The sequence below is a fragment of the Nyctereutes procyonoides genome, unplaced genomic scaffold (assembly GCF_905146905.1).
Source record: "Nyctereutes procyonoides isolate TBG_1078 unplaced genomic scaffold, NYPRO_anot_genome, whole genome shotgun sequence".
Taxonomy (NCBI): Eukaryota; Metazoa; Chordata; class Mammalia; order Carnivora; family Canidae; genus Nyctereutes; species Nyctereutes procyonoides.
This window is the reverse complement of record NW_026575140.1, coordinates 43,937,806-43,950,042: the sequence shown is the minus strand read 5'-3', so window position 1 is coordinate 43,950,042 and position 12,237 is coordinate 43,937,806. Positions and strand designations below refer to the sequence as shown.

The 12,237-nt window shown below is 40.0% G+C and overlaps 1 protein-coding gene across 1 annotated transcript in view; it reads right to left on the bottom strand.

Annotated features, from left to right (window-relative positions):
- CACHD1 (cache domain containing 1) overlaps positions 1-12,237 on the bottom strand; it is a 203,066-nt gene that overhangs the window by 94,254 nt on the left and 96,575 nt on the right. The window contains exon 3 of the mRNA XM_055305410.1: positions 2,602-2,750. Within this exon, the coding sequence (XP_055161385.1) occupies positions 2,602-2,750 (149 nt within the window). The remainder of the gene's footprint in view (positions 1-2,601; positions 2,751-12,237) is intronic.

The window sequence follows — 12,237 nt, the reverse complement described above, 5'->3', positions numbered from 1 at the left end:
TTCTCTGCTTTGAAGAACTATAGTACCTGTGTGTCATATTTTGCACTATTACGTTCAGTATTTGCCTTCTATCCTCAAAGTTTTAATTTGTTGAGAGTAGATGTCCCCTTAACTCTTTTTTTTTTTTTAAGATTTATTTATTCATGAGACACACACACAGAGAGAGGCAGAGACACAGGCAGGGAGAGAAGCAGGCTCCATGCAGGGAGCCCAATGCGGGACTCGATCCCGGGTCTCCAGGATCACACCCTGGGGGGAAGGTGGCGCGAAACCGCTGAGCCACTGGGGCTGCCCTACTCAATTCAGATTTTGACAAGAAGTAATTAAATACAATCTAGGTGCTGGGGTAAAAATGGATGAGGTGTAATCCCTGCCCAGAACAGCAGGGGAGGCAGAGTCACCACCAACAACCCCTGATACATTAAGTCCTACACTGAAATAGAGAAGTTTTAAACTTCTTGTGGGAACAGAGATGAGGGAGCACTGAATCCCTCCGGGGACAAAGGGAAAGAAGGGGGAGGGTGGGTATTAGGAAGCTATGGAAGAGAGGCAAATTGTTGAGTTATTTCTTGAAACATTAATAGAAATTCACAAGGTGGATCAGTAATGGGATGAAGACATACAGGATAGATTTTCAAGTACAGACAATTCAAGATTGTTGTTTCAACTAGAGCAACAGTTCCACTTATGAATTTATGGAAACCTCCTATCTTCTAAGGCAGGGGTTTTCACCCTCTGCGCTACTGACATTGTGAACCAGTAACCGTTGCGGGGGGTGGGGGGGGTCTGTCCTGTGCACCCCAGGAAGTGGCATGGCATCCCTAACCTCTCCTCACTAGATGCCAGTAACAACTCTTCCTACCTCCCAATTAGGACAACTGAAAGTATTTCCAGACATTGCCAAATGTCCAAGGGAACAGGGGGATAGGGTGGAAATCACCCCCTGTTGAGAACCACTGTTTTAAGCATACTTCTAGCTCTAAGGATTTCTCCTAATGTATCTATCTACACACACACACACACACACACACACACACACACAAGCTCTTCTCCTTGTTCTGAAAACAGTTTTTCCTTTGGTTCAAAACCCAACTGGGCCTTCATTCTCTTTTTAGGTAAGAGAGAAATTGTCAAAAACGTTAAGTTACTGATGCCCCAACTACAAAAAAAAAAAAAAAAAAAAGACATCTTCTTTGATTACATCTAGTAAAAAATGAGATGATCACTATGATAGGGAGGTGTGTGTATATGTATATATACATACACATAGATGTATATGTATATACACACACTTGTATGTTTGTATACATACACTCTTATATGTATATACATATACACACATATACATTAGGGTTAATATTTTTTCAGAAAATTACAAAGTATTTTTCACATGTGATCTCACTAAATGCTCACAACACCCTGTGAACTATTTATTATTGTTCCCACTCTAGAGATGAAGACAGAGTGGCTAAATCATCAAATATTCAAGACCACCTGAGTATCAGGGAGGATGCCTATCCAGATAGGCTCATTCTACATTGTATCCATTTTTCCCATTTAGTTAGTTTACAACTAGGAGGAGCTTCTTTAGGCTGCTGATAGAGTAAACCAGGAAGAAAGGCTCATCGTAGTGTCACACAGAGAATAAAAGACCTTAAGGATGCCCTGCTATTTACACAGCCCACCAAGAAACTATAGTAAGTTAAAAAAAAAAATGCTTCTGGGAGCAAAACATTTAACCACTAAACACTGTGTTGCATCCATCCTGTGCAAGACTTTAAGAGCACTTACCATGCAAAAAGAGGAGTAATACATACTAATTACGAGAACATTGACACTCAGTTTTTAAAAGTACGTTAACAGCTTTTAGTTACTCGAAATAGTCCTAGAAAATTGGTATAGTAAAGTGTATTATCCACTGATAGAAAAATGCACAAAAATAAGGTCACTGAGCCTGTTCAAGACTAAGTAAAAATTAAGTTCTTAAAAAAAAAAAAAAGTTCTTTGTACCTTGAGGTAAGTATTCTTTCCACTACCAACAATTTCCATTATCACATGACCCTCCGCCCTCCAGATATACATATCACTAGGCTAATAAATTAAAAAAAAAAGCCTTAACTATGCAGATACTGATGCTATTGCAGTATTATCTGAAGCCGTATTTCCCAGTAGTGTAGTTGCTATCTTTAAAACTACCAAGCATGATGTGGGAATTTTTACTACTCTCTCCAAAGACAAAATGCACTCCCTTAAATTAGGCAAACTGCCAGAATCAGTGAGACTATTTGATTCATGACCCACTAGTTGAAACATGACAAAATGTTCACAATTTTCTTAGCTTAACTCAACTTTGCACTCAACTAATATCTGGTACTTTCGAACCTGGATGCCGACCTTGACAAAAGTGAGTGGGGAGGGTCTAGGAATATCCTAGATATAGAATGTTGAATTCCACTTCTTGAAAAATTACTTGTCTATGTAAAAACAATTTAAGATAGAAGTACCATACACTTTGCAATAAACAAGCAAAGGCATCTGAATATGAATGGAAAGCAACTCAGTTCCTAGTTTAAATGAGAAAAAATATTTTTCAAGCCTTACTCCATCATGGAAGGTGGGATAGTACAGCAGTCTTGAATCGCAGTTAGAGGAGAGGTTAGGTGAGCCGTATAGGAAGCTTCTACAACTTGCTTGTTCCGGTTGACCACATCCAAGTAACGGTTGAACTTCTCTCGGATTTTTTTGGCTAGCTGGGAGACAAACAGTAAGCAAAATAAATCAAAAGTCCACCACAATAACCCATCGTGTTTTTTTCTAACAGCTCATTAATCTGTATCACAGGCTGCATGTATTAAAAACTTCAGGTGAAACATACAACATACACCCAAAGCTCATTCTACTGTGTGAGTTGAGATAAAAACTGCAAAATGCCCAGAAGGATAGCCAGACAACAATAAAACGGTATCTGCGGTCTCTTAATAGCTAATGATGCATTATGAACTTCTCACATGTATGAATAATACTGATCCATAAAATGCCTTGCCAGATAAAGGAAAACAGAGTCTATTGATATTATTGTCAGCAGGATGGCAACAGGGCTTACAAAGCAACAACAGTCATTGTAAGAAAACAACTCACTATTTATGGTTCTGGATTCACACAGATTTTCAAGGGAAAAATAAACGAAGAAGGGAAATGACATCCAGAATCTTCTGCTACACAACTCCAGGGGGCACCATCACAGACCTCCACGTGAATGGCAAATCCTTGGCCTTGTACAACATAGACATCCACATAAAGCAAAATATGTAGTTAAAAATATACTCATGTTTGGTCTGTTACACCTTTAAGATGGACAAATGTCTTTCTTAACTGCTGCAAACAGAACACTTCATCATAATTTACTTTCATGTGGGAATAACAAAAGCAAATTGATAAGCACACTGCTTTTCCTCCATTGTTGCCATCAAATATCACAGCTTAATTACAGATCTCCAAGGAAAACAGTGTTGTTTTTCTTTCCCTTAAACAAAATGTTACCCAAATGAAATGACTGATAGAATTATAGCTAATTGGTTTTGTAGAGCTATTCATTAGAGAAGGAGTACTAATCATCTCCTCTGGGTCATGCAACTCACACGATCCAATAGCTTACAGGCTGAGAACATGAAGCCAAAGTGGGTTATCTTCATTTGTTATTTTCAAGACAACTCCAAAATCTGATTTTGTTTGTTCCCATTGATGTTTGGGAGTTTTCAGAGTTTCACTTAAATAACTGAGGTTCTCAGCCTTCCTAAACAACACACAAACCATGAAGTTTAGAAAAATTTCTGGACATAGCAAGAGTATCAGAGTAACATTTAATTTAATAAAAGGTTGTCCAAATTTGTTTTAGCATTTTCAGAGGAGGAACTGTGTGCCCTTCAAATTAACAAATCCACCTGCAATTCCAATCCCTGAACTAGAATTTATTATTTTTTAAAAATCTTAGTGTTTTTCTCACCGAGGTCTTTGCAATAAAATGTATAGACACAGTTTCCCATCTTAATTTAGACCGCTGATGATTTTGTAACCACTGGCCCTCCCCCTACCGCCACAGACATTTGTCAAAGTTTGGAGACAATCCTGGTTATTTAAAATTTGGTAAAAAAAGTACGACTGACATCTGACAGGTGGAGGCCAGGATGGTAAATAAAAATGTGCTCGGGAAATAGGCTGTATTTTTTAAACAGAAGTTTGCACTTATGCAACAATCCCTTTTTCCTGGATTCTTACATTCAATGGATAGTTGAGGATGAGAGTAACAGGTCCAGCTTAAAAACCTAAAGTATACTGTCATAGTGTCCTGCATTCCCTCTGCATAACACACATTATGTTCTAATGCTGTTATCTATTTAATGTCTGTTACCTCCCTAGACTGGATGCTCTGTAAGGGCAGGTACTCCATATGTTGTTGTTCATTCCTAGATCTTCAGCACCTGCCTGGCACTGCAGGCAGATAATATTTAATGAATTAATAAAAATGGGGGGAAAAAACCTCACCCCAGAGACTCTTGGTCTAAGGATCAACATCCTCTTTAAAAATGTGGAATACTTATTTAAACACAACAACATGTATTCTAGAAAGTCCATCAAGAAGAGCAAGTTCTATCTTTTCTCCTTAGGTTTTGAAGTAATAAATATCATTAGTTTTCTACCTATAATATCAAGAGTATAGCCCTTCCTTGCTCTTGGGAACAAATGTTCTGTAACAGTACAAAGATAAAATATGCTTGAAATAACTGAAATTCTAAGTAATAGCTTTACAAACTCACTTCAAAATGAAAATGGAATTTGCAACCATTTGTCTCTCTCTCTCATATGAATAAACACACAAAAACATCTGAGAAATACCCAGTGTTTCTTTTATACATTTGGAGAATTCTAACTTAAAACAAAGTCAGAATCTAGTTAATCATGATATTCTAATTTGGCTCACTGTCCATTTCTGTATGAGCTAAGAATGATTCTTACATTTTAAATGTCTTATTTTAAAAGGTATTTTTGTGGTTCTAATAACTACAGGAAAGTCAAATTTCATTGTTTATAAAGTTTTACTGAAACAGTCATTGGTTTACCTAATTGTTGATGGTTGCTTTCATTCCACAGTGATAGTGTTAAGTAGTTGCAAGAGAGACTATATGGCTTATTTTGCTATAGGTAGAAGTAAGAAGCCCTAACATGTCCCAAAATAGAGCCATAATCGAGTAGTTTTATAAAAATTTGCTCATAAAGAGCCATGCAGTTTTCACAGGTCTCTCTTGGAATGCTCTCAGCTACCACACTGAATGAAGTCCAAGACACATGGAGAAGCCACAGCTAAATGCTTGGTTGGCAACTCCAGCTGCTCAAGTCTTCAAGTCATCTCAACCCAAGTTCTTAGTAGGCATCAAGAAGCCTCCAGATAAGTCTCCCCTGAAGAAGTCCCAGACATCCTGGAATGGAAATAAGCCATCCTTGCTAAGCCTGGCCTGAGCTCCTGACCCGTAGGAATACGCAAGCACGAAGAAATTATTGTTTATGCCACTGAGTTTGGGGTATTTTCTTTATGCATCAACAAGTAACTCGAACACCCAAGATAGGATGAATTCCAACCCTAGATAAACATATTGAAGCTGAGTTATTCAAAGCTGCTCAGATCCAGGTACTACCATCTACATCATCAGAATTTATCAAAACTGTAGCCTGTGGATCGGAAACCTGTTGTGAAGACATCTCAAGGTTCTTCACAAAATTATAATAGTTGTTATATAGTGGTGCTTATCACATGCTACACATTTAAAAATATGATAAATCACACAATCTGACGAAACTCCCATCAATATAATTAGCCAAGGCACAGAGCCAGGGCATAAAGCCCCCCATTACTGAGCTGAGCTGAGAGTTGAACTAAGGAGTTCCCTGAAGGGGGAGAGGGGAGAACAGGGGTTGAGCCAGGCCAGAAGTAGCAGGCCGGAGCAAGCTGGCCATGTCTGCCTTCAGCCTCCTAGTTAGGACAGGTCTCGAGCTGCGATGTGCATCTGTGGAGGCAGCGACCTGCATACAGAACCCAGACACACATGACAATTAACAGAAGGTCTCAAATGCCAGATCCTTCCACTCTGGATTCACACCTCTCAGTCAGAAACTCCTGTCTTTCATGTAATGATATCTCATCTTGTCTTATTAAAAAAATATATAATAGCCAACATTTGTTGAATTTTAACTACGTGCAAGGCACTGTTCTAAGCACTTCACAAACATATTAATTTAATCTTTCAAAGAACCCTGTAAGGTACACACACCTCCATTCCTCCCCGTCCCTCCAACCCCCCCGCACCCCCCCCGTGCCCTCTGCCCCCCACCAAAACAGACACTAAATAAAGGTTTGGCAACTTGCTCAAAGTTACAAAGATAGTAAGTGGTAGAGCTGACATCCAAACCCAGTAGTAGTATTCTAACTTCAGAGCCTCAGCTTCAACCTCTATGCAATATTGTTTCTCCCTGTAAGAAACACAGCCCAACAATTCCCTCCTCCCATTTCTTTTCAAACCCATCTTAACAAATGCTGTGAAATTCTTGGCAGAGTACCATAAGCCACGCACAGTCTCATTACTTTATAATAATTAGACTTCTAAAAATGCATTTAGAATTCTACATAATTCCTATGAAAATCAAGGTTTTGAGGAGTTTTAGAATTGAATTCTATCACGGATTTAAAAAAAAGAAAAAGAAAAAAAAAGGAGGGAGGAGATAGGGCCAAATGTGAAATAATGTATTCTCCAAAAACAATACTCTTACTGGACTACTGTGGTGTAAGTTACATCAAACTAACTTAAATTGTTCCAATTACTCCAGGGTGTTTAACTTTGCTCATAACCTGGAAAGAGAACAGCATGGATGCACTATTCCTTTAAGTGACTTTCATAATTTAATGTTCTCCTCTGGATTTTCATTCAATTAGTTCATCTGCCATCATAGGGTAATAAGATGCAATTGTAATTCCCATTTTACAAGTGAAGAAACAGGCATGTGGAGGTTAAGAGTCCCTTGATTCCCATGTGGTCCTCTGGCCTCCCTTGACCCCACTGCCTGAGATGACCTCCCCGTGCCCTTCTGACAAGGAATGTGATAGTGATTCACTATGGAAACCTCAACTCCTGCTCCACTGCAGGGTATTTCTCTCTCTCTAAAAGCAATCTCTTTCAGCATGCCAAGCAAATCCAGGTTGCTCGGCGGGCATAACAGGATCTATTAGAGTAAAGATAGCCCACAGAGAGATTAAATTCTGAATGTATCTGCTAAACTGAAGAGGACTGGCTACCAACACAGAACCTTCCAAGAGGCCAGACAGATTCTGGGTCTGTATCCTGCCATGATCCCTGCAGACAGGAGAAAACAAAGGACGTTCTTAACAAAAGCTACAGGTGGACCCACAATCCTCCTCAGTGTAATTAAAAACATTTTTCTTTCCACAGCTCAGCTTTCATCTTTTATCCTTCTTTATCCTCTCCCCTTCATCCCCTAAGGGGTTCCTGAATGCTGATGAGACGACGGGACTAAAACCATCTTGTCATCTTTTGGGTCAATTCTTTGGCTAGCCAACATCCAGCCATGGGTCAAATGATCAGTAGGTAGCACGCCGGTCCCCATGGGAACGGATTCTAATTTGTCATCATCTCCAGTGACAACGTTTCATCACAACATCAATGAATTTCTTTCTTGCTGAATTTCACTTCCCTTAATTTTCCCATAGACATTTCTGTCATTTGCATACTTCCCCAGAGCCCCCTTTTTTTAAAGCTCTCTCTACCTTAGCTTTATAGTTCTAAAGACTGGGGGTGGGGCAGACACACAAAAAGGTAAAAGAAAACAAAAATGTAAAGGCAGAGTACACACTTTATTTATGTCTCTTTCCTAAAACTCCGGAAGGAGTTTTGAATGTTAGGGAAAGCTGCATTTAAAATGCATAACAAGGAAGCTGACAGGCACCGACAGGAAAGGTACCCTAGGGGACTGAAGATTCATAGAAAAATTCCTATTGAGTGTAGAAGAGTTTAACATTTGACATTCAAAAACCTTTGTGCTGTGATAAGAATTTAATAGCTGATCCCCTTTCCCTCCAATCCCAGTCTTATTACTCAAGAATTATTATTTCCCCCAGCAGTTCCAGGATTTGGTTATTTAAATGTGACACAAATAATTTTAAGTATATGCAGGCACAAATGCTTACCATCTCTGAACATCACATCACTGCATTCCAAAGTTCAAGTAGAACACATTCTCATTGTCTCAGGTTGCACACGGTAAACAGGATATATACAATGCAGTACCTTTGCTATCTCTTGGTAATTATTTTTAGTAATTATTAACAGTTGCAATATTCTCTAAACAGCTCTCTCAATTATCGGCTAGAAATATTGAGCAACTGACTTCACTAGTCTCAGTTTTCTCATGAGTAAAATAGGAAGACTGCCCCCTTTACAGGGGCTTATTGTGCTGTTTAAATGGTGAACATATAAAGCCCAAGAGAAGTATAAGGGATTATTCTAATTGTTCTAGCCCAGTCTCCATACCAGGAAATGCATGTAATAGTGATAGGAAAGTAATGTAAGGTCTAAGTTTTCCAATAACCAAGCCCTAAGTAAGGGAGTGGGCTGCCTGAACATTGACCATTCTGTTAATTTAACTCACCCTCATCCTTCATCCTCCATAGGAAACCTGGCACAGGGTTGGCAGGGGAAGGAGGGAGCTTTTCTATTTTCCCCTCTTAGGTTAAAAGCAAATTGGCATAAAGGGCTTAAGCTTTGGAGTCAAATAAATTTGAGTTAAATCCAGCTGTCATTTACTAGCTAAAGGAACTAGGCAAATTATTTCTGAGTCTCAACTTTATGATCATTAAACTGGAAATAGTAATAGGTGTTTCATGTTGTTTGAAAACTAAAAGGGATGAAGTTTGCGAAGTATTCAACAGAATAACATACTGTCAGTGCCAAATAAATGGTATTGATTTTTGTGTTACTACTGCTGTTATTGTTACTATTATTGTAGTTATTATTTGGGGATTTTATGTATTGACATAGGTACTTTGAATGGAGAATCTTGAAGAACATAATTTTCGGCAATTGGAGAGGTGGCAGGCTGGATGCATTAACACTGGACTAAGGACCATGCTAGAGCTGTCAATGCCTCTTTGAAAGCACTATGCCCTAAAGGTTATGTAGTTACAGTTGCAGGTAACTCAGGATTCATCTGGGATCTTCTCTTTCTAAACTTAAGGATCTGATAAGGACTTTACTCTGGGTTTTTTGTTTTGTTTTTGCCATTTTCAAAGCATTTTTACATGACTCATCTTAATGTGTGCCTTCCAACAACCCTGGGAACTGGGCAGAGCAGGTATTCCCTGTCCCATTCCTACACTCAGAAAATCTAGGCTCAGTAGTGGGCCCATACTCATGTTGAGTGAGTGTAGAAAGTAGAGATCATTTCTTCTAAGCCCTAGCTCTATTTTCTCTATGTGCTACAAACTCTCCAAATTGCGGGGGGGGGGGGGGATCAAATCTCCCAGATCAAACTAAGTTCTACTCGTTCTTTCAGTCCCAGCCCAATTTTTGTCTCTTTGAATCCTCCTCAAGACCCTTCCTTTCCAAAATTACCTTGGACTCACCATCTGCACCCCTCATAACCTACTTCATATTGTTCATTTTTCCTATTTAAGGATCCCGTTTCCCCCTCCCCCACAAATCAGTAGCATAACAATTAGCATTTATGGATTGCTGGCCATGTGCTGGGCACTTTGAAAGTGCAACTATACATCAAGCCTTTTAATTTTCCCAATAGCTTTTAGTAATTGCTATATGCTCTTTTTAATAAAGGTTCTAATTTGCCCAAGGCCACGCAGCTAATAAATAATTAGAACCCATGTTCTTGAACACTATATACTATGTATTTTTATTTAATGCAGTGCCTAGCACCTAGAAAAGACTTAGAAGTGGTCACCACTGTATTCATCTGCCCTCATACAATACACCATTATTTGCAACATTGGAGAAATCTGCTTCTAGTTCTAGGAAAGGGCAGATAAACCTATGAATACTGCTCCTTTCTGGTTCAAGCCAATCAAACTCTGGACCTGTCTAATTCCCTATCTTGACCTGCCCCCTGGGTAGTATCAGCTGCTCTGGCATTAAGTCTTGCCCAGAAAAAGAACGCCAGTTCAGGGAAGGTATCCTGATGGCCAATAGCCATCATTGTGATGTGGCTGCTCATCAACCACCAGAGTTTGGGCTTTGTGTAATCACTCAGAGAAGAGCTAGGCACAGCAGGCAAGGATACAACACAAAATAAGTGAAGACCTGCAGACAGAATAGGGTCAGTCTGACTTTCCAATGGCCCAGAAGCTTCAGGGTTGTCTGTCGGATGTGTGGGAATAGCACATCCAGTGGAGAAGCAGGGCAGCTGCTGACAGATGAACTGCAGGTGGACCAGGAAGATTTATGTGCAAGGCTGTCTGGGCTCCAGGGTCACATACCCTGATCCTATGAGAGGTGGGGCCCCTGTGGCTGAGCTGGGGAGGAGTGCAATGGAAAAAACAGAAGGCAAGTGCTGACATGCCAGAGAACCAGAGGAGGCCGAGCTCTGGGAAACAGTTGAGAGCAGCAGCTTCTCTCTAAGCAAAATGCAGGTTTGCTTTAAAGGTTATAAGGGGTTTGCTTTGGGCAGCAGTTTGTGTTAGGTATTTCAGGAGAGTCATGGAAACACACACCCAAGCCTCCTGAAAGCCAAGGTTATCAACTCAAGGGCTCAACAAGCTCTTGCCCTGGTTTTCACCCCACTCTACCCCTAACAACCAGATCATAACAAAAGAAACAATGGGAAGGGCAGGTTTCAATCCACCTCTTCTCACTTCATCCTGTAATAGGAGCTCCTGAGCTGAGGTTCCTTTAAACCAAAATAAGCAAGTCCTCAGGCCTTCAAAGTTTACAGCCTGTTCCTTCATGAGGAACAAGAAGTTCAGCCTAGTCTTGACCTTAGAAAAATCAAGAGGCTGAGAATTGGGGAGTGGGGGGAGAAGCAGGAACCACAGTACAGAGGCTAACCTCTACCGTTTAACTCACAACTTTTGAGAGAAGTTTGCGTAAGAAATTAATCATGGTGGAAAAGGAGCAAAATATCTTGGGTTTGTGAATTTAGTCATTTTCTGGTGACCCATGAAGGACACAATCATGGAAAAGAAAACTCAGGCCCCTCTTACTTTGTAAAGCCCATATTTAGAGTACAAATATCTGTGCATAACTTATCAACACCAGGTGTAACTTTAGAAGCATTCCAAGTAACGGGAGGCCATACCACTAGAGAAACTAAACTGGGGATAGGCTGGGAGGGCTCTGGGACCCTGCAATTTTCCCCACACCCACTGCAAATGATATCTCATCTCCAACCAATCTGGCAACTTGGGATAGGGCCTGGCACACTGCAGGGACTCAGGAAGTCTTTTCTGTATAAATGAAAGTCAAAACCCCAGCTAACCTCCAGTTACAGGCCATCTGACCAGTGTTTTAGGGTTTCTTGACGGGCCCTTTGAGAGTAGATCGATCAAACACTTGCCAGCAAGTGTCAATTAGCTCAGCAATGAAGTGGAAAGATGACACTGGCAGGGAAACAAAAATCTGCTACCACTAAACACTTCCTTACCCTTGACCTGGCAAGAACTTAGTAAATCCAATTCTTGGGAAGACAATCTTGAAACACAATGGAAAAAAGATGTTTCCATTTCCCCTTTTTGAATATTGACTTAGCTCTCCAACAGAATAGAACATGCCATTTCAGGACTTCATTAATACATAATTCGTCTAATGACCTTAGAGCTCAATACAGTAAGTAGATCTCTCCTAGTCCTCCATTATAAGAAGATAAGTCAGCACAAGACAGAGGCCAACATAAAGTGTACTCCATATTTGTAATAACAAACTCCCACAACATAAATTCCCTTTAAAACTGAGGAGGGGGGAAATAGTGCAAGAGAAAGCATCTTATAAACATTCAATTTCTTCAACTGTTGAAGACTGGCCTGGAATATCCATAATCACCTGATTGTTGAGTATGGCGTGAAAACCTCAGGTAGGAGAGCACTCTCTCTTGATCCTACCTTCTAACAGGGAGGCCAGTTTGTAAGATACTTCTCTCAATAGATAGAGAAAAGGTACTTCTTCGCTTTAG